A 19,452-nucleotide genomic window follows, 5' to 3' on the forward strand; every position below is an offset into this window, starting at 1 on the left:
GGCCAGGAGAAGGGGTCAGGTGTCCTCCTCACCCTTTGCCCCCCCTCCCAATTCCCCCTGCAGCCTTCCTGCACCCGCCCACCCCCAGAGCCTTTGCCCCTTCCCCAACTACACCCAGTGTCTGCCTCCCCAAAACCACAGCTTACTGTCAAATGTTACTTGGGCTCTGTTCACTCCCTGGAGCACAGCATATGGAAGTGCAACCCTTGCCAGCCATGCGGCAGCATCGGCACTGCCAACCGACTGGGCAGGGGATGGATTTTCCATGTGCTTCATGCCCAGGAGGGAATCCAAACTGAGCTGTGTTTGACAGTAGGGTGGGGAAGGGAGCAAAGGGGAGCAGAAGCTGCAAAGGGCAAGCAAAGTGGGTGTGGGAAGGGGAGCAAGAGGCTGCAATGGGTCTGACACTGGTCCCGACCCAGGCTCAGTGCCAGAGCCAAAGCTGCAGCAGCTGCCACCTGCTTCCCCACCATACACAAATCTAAGACAAGGCTGATGGGGGTGGGGTCGTTTTATATTCAAGTATATACAGTAGTTTGTAGCGACCTCCTGCCTGATAAATCACTTTCCTTCCTGCCTCAGAGCCTCCCTAGGACCACCCACTGCCAAGCTAATCAGTAGGAACATGGTTGCAGCTGTGACCCTTCTCCTTACTTGGCGCATTCCCTACCAAGAGCACAGTCCGCAGGGCTCCCTGTCGGAGGGGGACAACAGGTGTGCCATCATCTTCAACCATTTCAGCACTGCCTAAGCGCACCCTGACTTCTCATGTGTAACTAGACAGAGGGAAAGCACTTGCAATAAAAGCACGCAGCTGCTCAGAGCTTTGCTGCACTTTTAAATGAGACCACAAGCTCTGGGTCTCGTGTTGAGTGTAAAAAGCCTGGCACACTCGGGCCTTGTGCTCTGGCAAGAGCTTCTTTCTAGGCACCACAGCAATAAACAATAATGACATTAATGAATTGTTATGAATTCTGAAACTGGCTGCAAATGTCAAGAGGGAACAAGCCAGGTCCCCAAACCTTAGCACTTCTGTACACATGCTTATGCTGCCATCTAATGGTAAAATATTGAGCATGCCCCTCTTTTCAGAGCAAAGTCACACAATAGCATCTGCTGAGGAATCAGAGCCCTGCAAGTCCAGCCGTGTACAGCTAGCCAAAGCAGGGAACCTCACCTACAGGTGTAGCTTGGGATGAAAGATACCCATGACATTTAGCTGCACAGTGGTTGCTCAGGAAGCCAAACTGCTGTCTAGTCCACAATATAGGCAAGGCAGGGTACTAGCAAGCAAGTGAGGAAAGTGGTATATAACCCACCAGCACCAGGGTGCTAACGGCTGAACCTCGTGCAATTATATTTAGGAATGCTCTGAAAGGCCAGACTCACCTCGGTGTCATCGCTGTAAATGTAGTAGAGAACCCGTATGAAGATGTCTTCCGAGATGTCATGAAGCGTCACCACGGGGATGCTGGGCTGCGTCTGCAGCTCCTCACTCTCGCAGAAGTGATCCTCAAGAAGGGCTTTGAAGTAATCGCTGCGGCCACAGAAAAATGCCTGCTCGGGAGAGGAAACACGGTCTGATGCCAGCCTCCCCTTCTGCCGGACAGAGCCAAATAGCACTGGCCAGGTGCCAGCCAGGAGACCCTTTCAGAACTCAGTAGCAAGTTCTGAAGTACAGCACCAGTATCACACCTGCTCCCAACGTGTCAGGGTTTTACAGCAAGTCTCCAAGAACCTTCTTTTCCTCCCCCACAATCTTATTCTTTCATGTTTGCCCCCAGAAGCAAAAGAGAAAGAAATCTTGATCTGTCTAAAATAATAACAGATAGTGCTTAAGAGGGGGAGTCAGGTTTCCAGACTCTCTTCCTAATATCACCTTAACTTGTGTGGGGTCTCTTAAGAAGAAAAAAAACCTCTCACTCTCAGCACTACAACCCCCTGGCCAACACAAGGAACTGGCTTTTCACTGACAGCAGATGAGAAAAAAAAAAACTTTCCCAGCAATTAATACTTTGCTGCAACTCATAAATCCATGTCCTGTCTGCCTCCCTCACAAGGTAAAGAAGTTTTCATTAGGAAAGGAACTTCAAGTTTAGCTTACAGCTGCAGCAGGACACTGCCTGGCTTCAATAGAAAGCCAATGGTTTCTTTACTGGAAATACCACCTTGGACTGAAGGGGGGAGAAAGATGGGTATAGACAGAGGAAATTATAATGTAAGCACATGCCTTATGGCACAGAAAGTTGTATTCTGCCACTCGGAAGCACACATCAGGGCAGCAGTTGAAGTTGTCGGTGCTGTCAAATGGTAGCTCCCCAAAACCCACCTGGAAAAACAAAAGAAACGAATGTAAATGAAAATATGCATTTAACAGCCAGGGCTTAAGCAAGTGATTGATGTGGAAAGCCCTGGGTGCCCTGGCTCTACTACCCATGTGACAACAGAGATCACCCAAAAAATTCTTCCTAGCTCTTCCCCTGGGAGTGGTGTATCTGCCAGTCTCAGCTCAGAGGCTTCTGAACAGAGACTCACCTCCCCCGGTTTCTTCACTCGAGAGACCCAGGGAAGGACTCTCTCTCTGACTTTTAAAGAGGCAGCAGGTTTCTGGGTAGATTGCTGCCATTTCATGAAATGGGCATCATATACGGTAGTCAAGTAGCAGCATGTTGTTGAATTACTGCATATGCCAAAAGTGCATTTTATAGATCAAATGAATAAGTAAGTTTGCAGGTCTAAAGCAACTTGAAGATTGCAGCCATGTTCAAAGCAGTACAGTGGTTTCCACGCGCATTTTATTCCCCTCAAATCTGCAGTCTAAAAAAAGAAAAGTTAAACTACTTCTAGGGCTGAAATACTGCAAACGACATTCCCAGTCCCACGTGCCAAGCCAGGCACGTTTAGTTTGGTGGCTTGTTTTTTTTCTTTTCTTCTTCTTTTTTTTTTTTTTTTCCAAATGATGACACTTCCCAATACAAGTTGCTTCTAAATTACTCTCTCTGCCTACAAGAGAATTGAAATGCATAGCTACCTTCACAGCCATGAAACACAAGCCCATTACCCCTGGGGGACATGTGGAGAGAGCTCTTTCTATTCACTTCTATCCAGGTATAAGTCCTTGAGCTGTGCATCTCTCTCAGCTACTCACACCCACAGCTGGCCCAGGGGTGTCCATCCACACTCTGGGATGGCAAGCAAGAAAACTTCCACCTGCCTCCCATCCCTGCTACCAACCACCAGTTCAGGTGACTGAAGTAGAAATGGTTTGGTTTGTCCCTCCCCATCCCCCATAACTGGACTAGGAAAGGACCCGGACGGCAGCGAGGCAGCATGTCACAGACCATCGTGTGTGCACAGCTGGTGCTCTCCCACAATGTGGCCCGGCGCTGAGCTGGCACGGGCTCACAGTGTGCTTGAACATGGCAGCCTGGGCTCGCTCCGAGCACACAGCACCACTTGGCACAAGCTGGTTTCTAATTATAGCACAGCTAAGCTCGGTGGCATTCACAACGCGGCTGTGGCCGACACTCCACTGCCGCTTTCCCAGAACCCGCAGCAGCCCCGCTCGGGCTCACTCACATGCCTTTAATTGCAGCGGGTCTCTCTGCAATGAAAGCAACCTCTACATTCATTCTCCTGCCTCAGTTCCACACATGCTTTGGGCTCAGGGTCCTTTCAAACAGTTTGCAGCTTGTCATCTGCACCACGAAGTCCTGTCAGCCTGGTCTGGCTTTTCTGACTTTGGCTGGTGCCACCACAAAGCCTCCCCCTGCCCTTCAAGCCCTGCTACAAAAGCATCCTTGTCTCTTCCCTTCTGCTGAAATCTTTCTGCGTGAGGGTTCCCCTTCTGGTCCATCTCCGAGTCCTTTTTAAACCTCTCTCATCACCTCTGCCCTGTTGTCCTGCTCAGGGGATGTCTGCTCTCAATCCAACGGCATTTCCCCCTCAAGGAGCTTCTTTAGCAGACCTGCTGACCACCATCAGGCAACATTAAGCATTTTTCCTGGTCCCAAGCCTGGAGAATAGAGTCCTAGATGCCTGGCCAGCAAGTCAGGAAGAGGCATTCTTGAGAGAGCAGTTTTCTTAGCAACAATTTGCAAAGCAAGCACCAAAAATTCAAGAACTGAACACAGTTGCTTAAATCACCATACATGGAAAGAACAAATCTCTTCCCCAAAGGAGATTGCTGCTGAAGTTCAGACAAGAACAACACTGTGAGCAACAGGCAGGGAGAAGCAATTTGCTCTATGGGGATAAACACCTCACGCAAATTCAGTTGCAAATAGTTTACAACATACAATCCAGGGTCTCATTATGACCTAGTAATTCATGATGAGATTGCCAACTGGTAATCAAACATCGGATTTTAAAACCAACTGCAAATTGGGTCATCGGGGTACTATGGCACAAGGTACAAATCGGTGCACCTGCAAAAGAACAAAGCAAGCCAACAAAAGCAAAACCTCCTAACAACAATCACCCTGCATTAGTCAAGGGAAAAGACTAGAGCTTTCCACCTCTAGTTTCTATGAATTCAAAAAGTTAGTGCTGCGCCCAAGAGGTAAAAGACATTGTTGAGGCTTCATCTGCTGGGCAGAGACATTGCATTTTAAGGAGAACTGTGACATTGCAGAATTTGGTTTTGCTCTACATTCACATAGAAACCAAAGCTTTTAAAATGCTCCATGAAATGGACTCCAAGCCTCAGATTGGAGAATTGTCATGGAGCCGTGGACCTTGGGAGCTCTTGGGTTCAGACTAAGACCCTCCACAGGACGGCTCAATGACAAAGGAGGTTGGCCAACTGGGAAACCAGACTGGAAACCTGTGCCGGCTCTACTGGAACTCTGTTGAAATAAGCCTCTGCAAACTATTTTGATTCTGATGAACTGACAAATCCTTTAGAAATGTTTTGTTGGGATTTTCCCAACGTGTTTGAGCTAATAACTAAAATTCTGGTTCTAAAAGCAAATAGCAACAAGACAAAGAAAATTTCAAGTACAAACAAGAATAACTACTAAAAAATAGACACCCAGGTTTTAACTGCATGGAAAAGGCAGTTAGAAGCAGCCCCTTACATAATGGAATAGCCCCTTCATTGTACTGATCAATGAATATATGCGGATGGCTAAAACAGCTTGCCAAAAAAACAAAATCAACATAACCACCCAAAATAGCTTTCACATCTCTGTATTCTGCAGTTTAATACCATGGGGTAAATCTAAGCAATACCACACAGCACTACAGAAGATGTCTCTTGGCAAGTCTAGTAAAATGTCCTAGTTTTGCTGTCTTATATAAACAGAGTCAAACCTGTGAGAGTTCAAAGGGGGAGTTTTTTCCTTAAAGGTAGAAAATATGTATTTAATGTCTTCAGCATCAGAGTATTACAGAAAAAAAGACATGCACCTGAATTTCACATCATACAAAGCTGTATGCTGCCTGGCAATTCAATGCTTTGCTTTTGCAATCAGTTCTGAAGCACTGGCTACAAATACTGGCTTCTCACACAAATCGGTATTTGTTACTTGGCATGTTCTGTAGAGCATTATTGAGAATCTGGAGGTTTGTGACTGACTGTTCATGACTGACGTTTTAGGTCAAGGGCTTTACGTTATACTGTTTCCCCAATACCAAAGTGAGATGAGATTCCTGCCTTGGATCTGAAATGCCTACTTCACAGAAGGATCTCAGCCAGCAAAGATTCAGACAAAATCTAAGGGGTAACCAAGAGGTACCATTCAGATTAACTTGAACTAAAGTCCTGTTTTTTGGGGTTCTTTATAATTAGTTTGGGAGAAGGGAGGATTTTTTCAACTTAGCAAGTTGAAACAAGGCAGTTCAAGGGAACATGGTGATGGGAACTAGCACAGCATCATTCCAAAAATTCATGAAAATCCACAAGTCAGGACAGTAATACGAACAGAACATGTTTAGACTGGATTATGATCCACTTTCTTTCTGGGCTATATGATAAAAGCTGAAAAAAATTGGAGAAACTCAACACTGCCAATTCCCATTATTTAATTTTGAATCCTGTAATAAGCAGTTTTTATTTTCCCTTAAAGACCCAATACCAACTTTCCATGGGAGAATCTTAGGTTGCTTTTTTTTTTTCTTCAGTTGAATATCTATCACTCAGAGGCTTCATAATGAAACCCTAGTGTTAAGGACTCAGAGACCAAAAAGCAACTACAAATACAAAGATACCCGTTTTCTCCAAAAGCTCTACAATTTTAAGTCCAAATCTCAAAGTTTGAATGCTTGAGGTTGGGAATACTTCACTAGGCAAGACCCCCTACTGCATCTCTACATGAAAAATGATGAAAACCACATTAAAAGTATAATAAAAAAAAAGAGCTTTCTGACTTAGTAGAGGGAACCTCGGTGGTGAAGATGAATGGATTGCTAGAAGGCAGCACAAAATATACTGAAACAACTATTCTTCTTCTTATTATTATTAACAGGATATTAGGAAAATCTGTCTCGCTAGGAGGGTAGTAAAACACTGGAGCAGGTTACCTAGAGAGGTGGTGGAATCTCCACTCTTGGAGCTTTATAAGACCCGGCTAGACAAAGCCCTGGCTGGGATGATCTAGTTGGGGCTGGTCCTGCTTTGGGCAGGGGGCTGGACTAGATGTGATCTCCGGAGGTCCCTTCCAACCCCAATCATCTATGTTTCTATGACCATAAGAAATGTTTCTATGTTTAAGAAATCTCAGCCACCAAGTTATACAAGTCAAGACAATGAGACGTCCTTTCCTCATTTCAGGTACATTACCTTTTGCTCTGCAGCTAGCAGTTGTTAGCAAACCTTACTGCTTACTTCTGCTACACTGTTCTGTTTCACAACCCACAGGCATAGAAGCTGCTTAAAATAAAGTGCATTTTATTAACTTTACTTCTTAATGAGGAAAAAAAACACCCTGGGACAACCATTAAAGTATAAAGACACTAAACAAGAAAGACAAAGAAGAACTGAGGCCCACCAGTATCTGGCAGGCTCACCCATTGGAAGATGCTTACAGGGAAGACACAAACCCTGACAACACCCTTGAGAAGCAACACAACAACCGACTCCCTGCTAAAACACTGACGGGCATCTCTCAAACGCACGATTAGCTTAACCCTGTTGATAGGTAACCCCAGTGAGGCATCCAGTCCATTTCTACAAGCCCAAAGGACTGCTGCCACCCAAACAACTCATTTTCCTGTCTTGAAACCCAATAACACGTCAAACATGGGTCCAAACATCCTACCCCTACTGTGTATCAAAGAGGAAACCTTTGACCTTGATGAAATCTAGGAAAGGACGGACACAAATAAACCTAGTGGAAGGGTGGGCGCAGGCAGCCAGGGTGTGCTCTGTACATCATCTTTCTGTGCGGAACAAGGCTTTGATGTCTGGAAACTCAGCACATGCCTTTCACGTCAGCAAAAAAGTGACCACAGGACCCACAGGGAGCATGAGACTAAACACTTGTGGACAGAAAGCACAGGCAGAAGGGCCCATTGAAGAGTAGGAAGAAATATAAATGCTTCCTACCCGCAGTTCAGCTGGCAGGGCGCAGTCTGCAAGTAGAGCCAGGTCCTCCTGGAGCCGGCAGTTACCTGGGGGCTCAATTGTCAGCACTTTCACACAGGTCCCTGGCTTGGAAGAGACTAGAAGAGGCAAAACAAAATACAGAAAAAAAGGAAAATAAAAAAAATAGAGAGGCCTACAAATTCCCAAAGGACACCCTCCGGATAAAAACTGGTCTCTGGGGAATGTTAGTCTTATTTGGCTTTTAGTTTCCACTACAATAGAAAAGTAACACTCTCTCTGTCTCTCATACACACATGCATACATTTCCTAGTTATGCTCCAGGCAGGAACTACCATTTGGAGAGAGCAAGGATACAGATTCCACTGTTTTCCTCCTTAAATCTTCGCCCGTCCCTCACCAGGAAGAAACCAGTTCCAGATTACAGTGTGGAAAAGGAGCTGCCCACATGCCCACTTGGACCTCTTTGCAGGGACCGCAGGCTACTGACCTACAGTTGAGAACTGCTCTGTAGAGGCTGCCTCCTGACTTATCCAGGGCCCTGTGACCTAAACCCCTTGGCTATTGGAAGGGTGCTGGTTGTAGCCGTGTTGGTCTAAGGACACAGGCAAACAAGGTTCTTTGGCTAAATCCAGTATCTTTTATTAGACCAACTAAAATAGTTGGAAAAATTCTTCTCTGCAAGCTTTCAGGTACAAACACCCTTCTTCAGGCAGAGGAAACATCTGCAGTTGTTTTGTGCTAGGAAGAGGGCAAAACAACTGCATGCGCTTCCTCTGCCTGAAGGAGGGTGTTTGTACCCAAAAGCTTGTAAAGAAGAATTTTTCCAATTATTTTAGTTGGTCTAATAAAAGATACTGGATTTACGCAAAGAACCTTGTCTGCCTTGGCTGCTGGAGGCAGCCACAACTAATACTGGGAAACATATCCCTGCTGCAGCTTCTGTCCATGCACACAACACAAGAAAGCAGGAAGAACTGGGGCTGTATAATTTAGAGAAGACAAGACAAAAAATACAATTGTAAAAAGGATGGCCATCAATTGTTCTGTGTTCACTACATACAGGACAACAAATAATGGGCTTACATGGCCACAAGGGAGGTTTAGATTAGATATCAGGAAAAACTTTCTACCTCTGAGGATGGTTAAATCTACAACAGATACCTCTGAGAGGCTACAGAATCTGTCATTGCAAGTTTAAGTGCCAAACAGATTAACATTTATTTGGCTGTGATGGTTTGGAGAGAGATAACCCTGCCTTGAATAGGGGGTTGGACTAGATGACCTCTCTCGAGGCTGCTGCCAGGCTTATTTTTCCTCTGCTTCCCCAGCTGCTTCGCCACTTTAGGGGGAATTGTATCACAGTGATTGTTCCATCAGCAAGGACGACGTACTCAAGTACTGCAATATCCCCAGGGCAGAGGAGGAAATGTTTAAAATTGAGATCCATGTGTGCATTACTGCGTAACCTCATTGTTGCCAGCCTAGTCCTTCCCCTCTGTGTCCAATTATACCCCTCATTTGCAGTGTTGGGTCCACCGTGGACTGGGCACTCTCTGAGGCACAAATTTTGAGTGGTTTTTGGTGCTCCGGGAGTATCTGAAGAGTGTGCGGTACAGTTGGGGAACGGACACTGCTGGGAACAAAGGGAAAAAACACACCAACTCTCAGGAATTAAAGAGTTAGCCGCTGCAACACTTCATTAGGGTGTCGTTTTTCCTGACAAGAATGATTCACTGCTTTAAAACCCCCCTCTCTTCAGGTGAATCACGTCACCTTGAGACTTCATTTTTCCTGACATTTTGCTCATTGTTACATGAGCTCCATCAGATGACTCCATCGGGTGGTGGGCGAAACAAGACTGAGATGTGCCACAGTACGAATCCTCCGCCCCCTCCCCTGCAGCGGCACATCAGCCAGCAGAGATGCCACCATGACACCTCTCCTGGTTGAACAGGTGCTGGGAACGGTGGGATGCACAGAAGCCCTCGCTCACTGATAGAGGGCACTACGGGTCTGGCAACGTGTGTGCACATCTGCGTGCTGGAAGAGGACCAGCGCTGCTCCTCCTGACTGTGCTAAGTGCTGATGCAGTTCCATTCCCCAGACACTAAACCCATGGGGAGAATGGGCAGGCATGGCAGTGACCCAAGGAGAAACACCACAGCTCTTAGGAAGGGTCCTGTCATCTTACCGGACAGCATAAATAGTCAAGAACAAGGGCTCTGTTTTCTCTCGGATGCATCTTCACTGCGCAGTAAATTCTTTAGGAAGCTGCATTTTAGCCATTTATGCATGGAATCGAAGGACACAGCCTCAGAAAGCCAAGGACTAGACTTAGTGACCCAGGAGATCCACTCCAGTGCTAACATGCTGCTCCTAAACATCTTCCCATCCACACAAAACCCATCTCCTAAGGTTAGTGGGATTTTTAGACGCAGCTACCCGGCTCACCTGAAACCATAGGCTTATTCATAGTTTGTAAGGGGCTGGAAGGGACCTTGCAAGATTATAGGGTCCAGCCCCCCTGCATTAGGCAGGAAAGACGACTGGGAGTCAGGTCACCCTAACGAGGTGACCATCCTGTCTCCACTTAAAGATTTCCAGGATAGGTGATTGCACCACCTCTTATTATTTGGCTGTCCACTTGGGCAAAGGAGAGGTCTCCCACAATTCACTGCAAATGACCCCGAGCAGCCTTGTTTACTTCAATGAACCATGGGATATGCTCCCCCACATCCTAGCGACACACACAAGGGAGTACAGCACCACTGAGGACATAGTAACTCATGAGCAGCTTTGCAGTATGGCTGCTCACATCTGGCATAAGCTAGTCTGAGTGTCAATCAGCTGGGTTACCTCTGCAAAGACATATTCTTAGTCAAGATTTCTACCCCTGTGATACACAAGGAACCATGCTAATCATGGACTATGGTGCCTCTCAGCAAAAAATCCCACCGCAGTTTGCAAATATTAGCCCCAAGTGAAACAGAGGTCTTGTCTAGACTTGGATAAAGAGACACTAGGACCTGTGCACAAGTTTTAATCCTGGAGCATGCTATGTGCTAATTTAAAACACCCCTCGTACATGGAATCACTCAGAAGAATGACTTTAGGCACGTCAGTCTAGCAATCAGCAGATGCCTGGGAGAAGTAAGAGGGATTAAAAGAACATATATAGAAAACTTTGATCTAAAGATCTACTCAACCTGGCAAGCTCAGACACCACGGTGAAGGACACAATGTAAAAGCAGACAGGTGGGATCAGGTAACACTTTCATCAGACACAAAGGACTCATGCACCATGTTATGGCGAAGACCCACAAGGAAATATGGCAGACTGGAGGGCAGGAATTCTCCAAATGGGTTCTGCACAGGATCGCTGTGCTTTCAAAAGACAGCAAGAGGATCTCACGATGCCCACACCAGAGGTAGTGCTATTTTAGACTGTATATTTAAACCTATTCAGACACTGTGCATAGCACATTCAAGGGTGTGACATTTTGGTAATAGTCTCTTCTTTATTTATTTTTTTATACACATAAGCATGAATTTCTTGCCGAGAGGATACAAGAGATAAAGATGATACAAACACAGTCTAAGCTGTTGGTAGCAAGCAGAAGATCCATTGTCTGGTGTTTGAGAAGTGCAAGAAATGAAAGGAATTCAGGAAACAACCAAAAAAAAACCATAATAAGAGCTGGAGGAACTAATTTGGAGAAGAAGATTAAAGAAAACATATTTGAGCATTACTCGGGTAAAGGAAAACACACTCTTGCAACTGTCTGGTAAGCATAAGAACCAAGGAGGGACAGTAATAATTTAAGAGAGGCTAAAGAGTGTTATGAAATGAAAAAAGACAGATGTAGGTGGAGTATCTGAAAGGGTCTCAAGATGCTCACAGAAACTAGACAGGACAAAAGGACTACAGAATACTGTTCAGAATAATCTCACAGCAGCTCTATGGGATGGACAATTTAATCATGAGCCCCTTCCAGCTGGTACCACTCTGCAGCAGTGTCCAGCACTATCCAATTCATCATCTGCTTGAGGCTTCACTATTGTCTTTAATAATGTACCACTGGTTAAGCTGGGTTGAAAAAATCCTTTTTCAAGATTATACATCCTCTTCTACAGTGCTGGAACTAAATGCAACCACTGATCCCACCTCAGATAGTGCTGTGTACACTAGTATGGGCACAAAAAAGCTCCTGAACATTATTCTATGAATACCTCCAATTCCAAGGATTAGGAGTTAATCTACACAGATCCTGAGTTCTCCCAAACTGCATAAGAGGTTTTCTGTAGTTACAAATTAGCATGCAGGAGGGAGGAAATATGCAGGTAATTATGCTTAGCCTACCTCAGCTGCAGTCCAACACATCAGATCAATTCCTGCTGCGTTTTTTCCAACTCCCTGCACAGTATCAAGATTACTGAGTGCTTTGGAAATTCTGATGAGCTCTAGGTCATGAGATCAGAAAGAGGTGCCTGCCATGCAGCTGTGCACTAAAACTACACTGGAGGGCACGTTACTGCTTGTATTCACCGTGTTACATTGTCATAATATGGCTAGTGAGACTTGACCCCCACCAGCACAACTGGGCCAGATGTTTGTTCTACAGAAAATAGTCTCACTCAGTAAAGACCCCCCAGCACACCAGAGGGAGCAATAATGATTTGGCTAGTACTGGAAATGACGCGACTCAGGAGATCTTTTCCAGATCTTAACTTTTATGACCCTTTAATATTTAATCTTTAATAGTTTCTGTAGCTCACATAAAAGGTCAGGTGGGAGAAGCAAATGTTTAAGAGAACACTCAACAGCTCTAACAACTCTTTCGATCTGATCCTGGCATACACCATCACCACCTCACGTCTCTTGACTCCTGATTTAAGCCCTACAGCCTGGGTAATGAACAGTTAGAGGTCCCATCTTGTTGATGAGAACAAATGAGTTAAAGTCACCTGTCCAAGGCCACCTCAGAAGTTGCTGCCAGGAGTGGGATTAGAACCCATGTCCAACCCTTAATCCAACACTAATCTTTGAGACAGCATTGCTTCTCCCTGCCCCCCCCCCCCCTTTCTGGGCATCTTAGCTTTTGCCTGCAATAATTTCTTTTCTCTCCATCCTGGGCTGCCTGGGCAGAAGCTGCCAGCTATGCTCTGCAACAGTTTCAGAACATGCAGGGATGCTAATTAGCAAACCACCCTTCGTTTTACTTGCTAACTAATAAGGTATCTTCACTTGTGCTTCTGGAGTGGAAAGGTCACTGTATCAATAAAGCAGCTCCCCAGGAAGCTGATCTCTAGCAGACAGCTGAAACACTTCAGTGGCAAAGATGCTACAAAACATAACTTTGTTCTGGTTGCCCAACTGACTGTTTTAGTCCCTTTTTTCACTGATATTAACTACTCTGGTGATCCTCAAGCAGGGGGATGCAGCACCCTGGAGTGCCACAAGATCCTTTTAGGCATGCCATGTAATATTAACACTGTTAGGTGTGCAAACTCCTACATGGTTCACAAGATAAACCCAGAGATTTCAAATGGGAATCCACAGTGTCAAAAACATTCTGACCTGTTATGATTAGAGTGCTTTGCAACACAAAAATTGCTCTGTTATGTTTCCATAGTCCAAAAAACCCCCCAAAAAACCAAACAAACAAAAACAAAAAACAAAAAATCAAGCAAAAGCAAAAAGCTGGCATTTTCCAAGGGGTGACTCAAGCCTAACAGAGTTGAGAACCACTGGACTACCCCTTTCCCAGCAGAAAATGTTCTTGTGCAGTTTGTAAAGAGCACCAGAGCAATTTATTTTCTACATATGTAGATGCATGTGAATACTAACGCATACAACAACAGAAAAAAAAAGGCTTCAAAACACAGCTCATTACCCAAGGACCTTCTAGTAGATGATTTTAGAGCACAAAATCTAAATCCACCATTAAGATTCAGGCAAAGCAAAACAGTAGAGCAGATATAGCTGCCATCTGATGAAAGAAGCATGTAACCAAGAAGCTACGGGCCAGATTCTTCTCTCTCCCCAGTGGCAGCTGCACTGAAGGCAAAGGAGGCACGAAGTGAGAGTGAGAGGAGCATGTACCCCCATGCATTCTCAAGCTGCGGGTTTCCTTACTGCCTAACTCATTTGCCAAGTTACTACATCTGAAAGGAGGTCATTTTTCAATTTACTTCACTCTGCCATATTTGTCCTGTCTGATCATTTTCTATGCTTCATTTAGTTCCAGCAATGAAGATGGATGTTTAACCACGGTGTACACGTAGCTGGAAGACCGGCATGCCCCCTGCTGGTTCTCACCCAATAGCCCAGTGAGATTGAACACTCAGAAAAACATTCAAAACCCAGAAAGCTGCTTGTAGCAAGTTGTTTTTAAAAACGCATGGAAATATTTCCCATCTTAAGGTCATGTGTATATGCATATATTCAAAAAAAGACAAGAACATGTAAATATTCTTGCATCCATCTACACAAACAAAAATTGAATTTTGAGCCTAAGTTATCTGACTTTTCCACTGAACACACACACAAAGCATTGCAACTCTCCACCGATCTACATGGCACACAAGTTACGCCTTACAGAGCCTCTATCTAAAAAGCTGTCCTTACAATAGTAGTTCTATGCATCATTCACAACAAACGCTCGCACCCCTGAGTGCTCCAGGTGCACAGTGGGTATAACATCACTTGTCAAGCTCCCCTCTTCCTCCCAAAAATGAAACACACAGAAGGCAGCAGTCAGAAAAGTTGCTCACCAAATTCATAGACCTTTTTACACTTGGTCTCCAAATCCTCAATGAGATCCTGCAGCCGACACTGCTTGGCCAGTCTCTTGCAGTCGCTCACGTATTCAACGTCAAGGTCTAGTCCACCTGCCAGAGAGCAATACAGAGTTACTGTCAGTGAACTCCTTCGCCTCGCACCAGTCACCATTTACACACTTATACATAAGAACAGCCAACCTAGAGAGACTGCTTGGATCAACAAACTGGTCACACACACTCAGCTCTGGACCACTGGCGTGAACTGAGCCCAGGCACATAAGACTCACCACTAGCTGCTGACTGCTAAGTGACCAATACAAGCCAGGTTGGGCTATTCTTAATTCAGTACCAAGGACAGGTGCCCATAACCCCTGGTTGCTAATCCCAGCAGAGAAACTCTTGGATGCCAAATTTCAGTTTCATGGGTGACAATGGATGCTTTCCAGAACAGAGTTGTGGGGCCATAATCTATTCGTCTATGGGTGAGAAAGGAGTTCAGGTCTCATGCACTTTCATCAGCATTCAATTTACTTAAACTAACCCTAAGGAGATAAACCACTTTTCCAATGGAAAAAAACAGTGCCCTAGAAATTTTTCCTATACAGCATGTATCAATTTAGCCTGGAGCACCACCCTCTGGCCAGAGGGAGTACTACACTACACTGCCTAGAATAGCATTTCTCAACCTGTGGGTTGCAACCAAAAAGTGGGTCACAAGGATATGTGAAAGGGTTGCAAACAAACTTTAACAATGGATCAACTAATTTTAACAATGGATTTCCCTTTAAAGGAGAAAAATGTGGGAAATTGTGGCTTTGCCCTTGCAGGCTAGCAGAGTTCCCGCCTGCAAGGGGCCACTTGGGGTCCCCATGCCCCACACGCCTCCCCTCCCCACACACTGCGGGGTTGGAGGCAGAGGGGCAGCAGGTTGGGAGTGAGAGGCACTGGGTCAGGACTGGCCATCAATGTTTACAAATGGGTCCTGGTACAAAAAAGGTTGAGAACCACTGGTCTACATAACAGAATGTTGTATACTTGGTAATGGCCATATAATAGCCTCAAGGTTTAAAAACAAATTCTGCTGAGGAAAGACCTTAACAGATAACAGTCAAATCATTCAGCAACCTGTGACAGGCAGGTTTCCCAGCTTGGAAATTCCTACAGAGAACTTGGCTGTTCCTCAGTTTAAGAGATCACCAGCCTCCATGGGAGACATTATTTCTGAAACTAGCTCAGGTGTGCTTCTCTGCAGTTGGCCACTCTACCACACTTGACTTTTAGTGACTCCTCAGTCACTGGCAGGCCAATGACAGCCAGGAAGTAGGAGCATGCCCGTTACACCAACTTGGACAGACAGGGAGAGTGCAAGTGCTCTGCCAGATGAGAGATGGTATTGATCCTAGCCAAACAAGTTCATCTGCAAGCCTCTGCCACTCAATCAGTGCCTCGGTAGAGAGATGCTGACTACTCCACTCCAATACATACATGTACACATACACAGCAAGCAACAGTGACTTACCTGTGTACAGATACTGCAGGAGAGATCCAAAGGCTGCTGGGTTGATCTAAAATAGGATGTGAAAAAGGTCACCCGTGAAAAGCATGTGCATGTTACACAAGCAGTTTGGCACATTAAAATGAATTTCTAGCCATACCAACCAGATGGTGTTAAGGTAAAGGCCAGGGGGATCCAGCTCCAGAAAAGGACTCTAGAAAGCACAGGAGAGAAGAGGGGATGCCCACTTTGTAAAGTTCCACCCGCTGGAGTAAAAGTGGTTTTACTACAAAAGCTTTTTCCCTGCTCCCTATGTAGCAAGTGTGTAAATCATGGCTCTTTTAGTGCATTACTTAGCATCTATTTTATTCCACTCCATCTTGCACTACAGGCCTGAGCAACAACATCTGTTGCAAGCAAAGACACTGGGCCTGCATTGTGGTTGTGTGCATATGGGTGTGTAGGCGAACAACAGCAGTAACACTTCACTACTGCAGAGTACTGGGGGAGAAGCACCGAGTCACCCACTGGTCCCCACGTCCAAGCCTGGGTCCCCAAAAGAAGAGGACCTAAAAGTTACAGCATAAAAAGCACCAAGGCTGGAAGTTGCTTAAAATTAAGAGAGCGTTCTGAGAAAGAGGAAGCATGTTTGCAGCCATGGAGTATCTGAGGTTTCACACAAACAGCTGAACCACAGAACACAGGCTAAAGAGTGTTGGTAAATGATGCAAGAAAGATGACTTTGACTTCTACATTAAAGCAGCAAGGGGGAACCAGTTATAGTAGTGATTTCTATGATAGAAGCCACCCGTCCGCTGGGAATTAGACAAAGGCCCAATTCACTTTACATAACAGTCCTCTAACAGCTGGCAGAGGGTGACAGCTCTCAGTTAGTCACGGCTACTACTCTGAGCTGCATTTGAACCACAAAAGGGGCGACAGGAGAGGAGTCTGACCATACAAGGTCTACACCTTTGTTATCTCTGACTAGGGGGCAATGCAGATGAAAGAAGCAACTGACCCCTCTCCCTCAGAACTGTATCTGGAACAGTTCTGTCTGACATGGTATCACCAATTGAAGTTACCCCTCAAACTCACGTTCCCCAAGGAGAAAATAGCCCACAGGCAGTTCTCCTCACCAGCGGGTGCTTTAGCGCGATCATGTTCTTCCCTTTCCACTTAGTCTCGAACATTTCAGCAAAGTAGGCGCTACGGGCACTGAGGATGCAACGATGGGCACAGAAAGATTTCCCATGCACGATGAAGACAATGTCACTCTGGTAACCCTGCTCCAGAAGCCTGCATGAGAAACAGTGGGAGATGGGGGTAAGGAAGGGCAATGAAATCACATGTTAGGGCAGCCACAGAATGAGAAAGAAGAGTTCAGAGAGAAACCCAGAAGGTGAAGGATGAGCTTGTGGACACAAAGTTAAAAGGCAATTCGTAAACAGCTTGTTCCTTAAAAACGATTCCACAGGATATGAGAAAAGTTGACATCGATGGCTGCTATCATCCAAGAGCCTCACACCCTATAGTGTCTCTATCCTCCTAGTGCCCCCCGGAAGTACAAAATTACTGCAATTTCCACTTTACAGACAGGGACTGAGACAGAGAAGTAAAGTGACTTGCCCAAGGTCAGGTCAAAACTTATGCAGAGAAGCCTCTTGAACCCTGGTCTATTATGCCCTATACTAGCATCCTACCCACCAGACTGTTCCTTCATCTAATGCCTCTCCTAAGGAGAAACCAACATTTTGTTTCCAAAAATCTCTCTTTTTCCTCTCAGTGCCATGTGTTATGTTTTTGTTAGCTCTGTTTGGAAAATGAAAGTGGACAACAGCCAGCTGCACTCTGGTTCCTCTGCATGAGGTTGACATTGCACCATCTGTGTTGCAAATGCTACAGGGAAATCCACCTTGTAAAAGGCTACTTGCTTAACAATGCTTTGCTATGCACAAACAACCAGGCTATCTGACCCTCTGTCCTGCACCCCTATCCCCAATGCCTCACTTCCTTAGAAACAGTCACTTCATAATACGGAGGGTAAGTCTCTACTTCCAATTACAGCCACGTATTTCCAGGTTTCGTAGATACCAACTTGGTTACATGGTGGATTATCAAGTTGTTTTAGGTTACTTTTGAGACATTTATGGCTATTCTGAGTTCTACACATGGGTAACGAAGGTTTTACAAGCAAATACATAATACGTTGCCATAAAAAGAGATTTTAAAACTCCAGTATTTTCTCTCTCTTCTGTACAGTATGTGACATATAGAATGCATGACAGTGCAGTCATTTTTTTCCCATTTAATTACTACTTGATTGCAGGGACTACCATAACTCACCTGTGGTTTTCCTATTCCTCCCACATACAGCCAACCCAAGCTCGCACTGATAAAGCCTTGCTGTCAAACCCAACACCACCCAGCTCCCTAAGCATTCTGTAATTCTAGATTTTAGTAAGCAAGTTAAACCAGGCCTAAATGATGCCATTAGTTTGCTTACTCTGAAGCAAAGAAGGAAAAAAGTACAGCACCACGTGGATGGGGTAATTGCAAAGGTGGAATGACAATGAACAAAAGACATGTGCACACGTCCGTCTAAAGGGGTTTTCTTCAGGTGCTTAGAGCTTTTCAGCTTTCAATTTTTAAGCTAAATTTTCTAGAGGTGCACTGATACATCGGTCCGATATTGGATTGGCACTGATATAAAGATCATATCAGAAATCAGCCTGATGTGGCTGATAATTTGGCCAATAAATGTCAGTGCATGTACAAAGCCATGGCACAGCACAGGCAGTGAGGACCGCAGCCTGGCAACTTGAAGAGCTGCATGCAGCTGGCAAGTCTGGTGTGGTGGAAGGGGAGGGGGGAGGAAGGCAGTGTGAGGGGAGGGTGTGAGGAGGCAGACGGGGGCAGCTCCCACCACTGTGCACTGCTCGTCTCGGAGCTGCTGGTCTGGCGCTCGCCCACTCGCCTGGCGGCTTCCGCCACTGCTCCCACCATTTGTCCAGGAGAGCATGGGAGGCGTGCCCCTGGGTCTGCGTGGGGTGGGGCGGGCCAGGAAGAACCCTGTGCAGCCCCGGCCCCAGCCCACCATGCCCCATGCAGATCTGGGGGCACACGGCCTCCTGGACAAGTGGTGGGAGCAGCGGTGGGAGCTGCTGGACAAGAGGGCGAGCACTGGACCAGCAGCTCCCGGAGAAGCATCTCAAGCCGGTCCAGAGAGGTGAATGCGACTTTGGTCAGGCCGCAGTTGGAGTACTGTGTCCAGTACTGGGTGCCGCACTTCAAAAGGGATGTGGCCAGCCTGGAGAGAGTTCAGAGGAGGCCCACCCACTTGGTGAGAGGGCAGCAGGACAGGCCCTATGAGGAGAGACTGAAGGACCTGAACATGTTCAGCCTCAGTAAGAGGAGACTGAGGGGGGACCTGGTGGCTGCCTACAAGCTCATCAGGGGGGATCAACAGCAAATAGGCAGAGCCCTTTTCTCCCCAGCACCACCTGGGGTGACAAGGAACAATGGTCATAAGCTGATGGAGAATAGGTTTAGGTTGGAGATCAGAAGGCAATATTTTACAGTTAGGGTGGCCAAAATCTGGAACCAACTTCCCAGGGAAGTGGTCCTC

At 45.9% G+C, this 19,452-nt stretch overlaps 1 protein-coding gene across 1 annotated transcript in view; it reads right to left on the minus strand.

Annotated features, from left to right (window-relative positions):
* ABTB1 (ankyrin repeat and BTB domain containing 1) overlaps positions 1 to 19,452 on the minus strand; it is a 35,393-nt gene that overhangs the window by 7,279 nt on the left and 8,662 nt on the right. The window contains exons 5-11 of the mRNA XM_025196807.1: positions 16,964 to 17,123; positions 15,985 to 16,038; positions 15,849 to 15,894; positions 14,321 to 14,437; positions 7,547 to 7,662; positions 2,231 to 2,329; positions 1,390 to 1,557 (exon numbers count right to left, since the gene is read on the minus strand). Coding sequence (XP_025052592.1) covers positions 1,390 to 1,557; positions 2,231 to 2,329; positions 7,547 to 7,662; positions 14,321 to 14,437; positions 15,849 to 15,894; positions 15,985 to 16,038; positions 16,964 to 17,123 — 760 coding nt within the window. The remainder of the gene's footprint in view (positions 1 to 1,389; positions 1,558 to 2,230; positions 2,330 to 7,546; positions 7,663 to 14,320; positions 14,438 to 15,848; positions 15,895 to 15,984; positions 16,039 to 16,963; positions 17,124 to 19,452) is intronic.

This window comes from Alligator sinensis, unplaced genomic scaffold (assembly GCF_000455745.1).
Source record: "Alligator sinensis unplaced genomic scaffold, ASM45574v1 scaffold839_1, whole genome shotgun sequence".
Classification (NCBI taxonomy): Eukaryota; Metazoa; Chordata; order Crocodylia; family Alligatoridae; genus Alligator; species Alligator sinensis.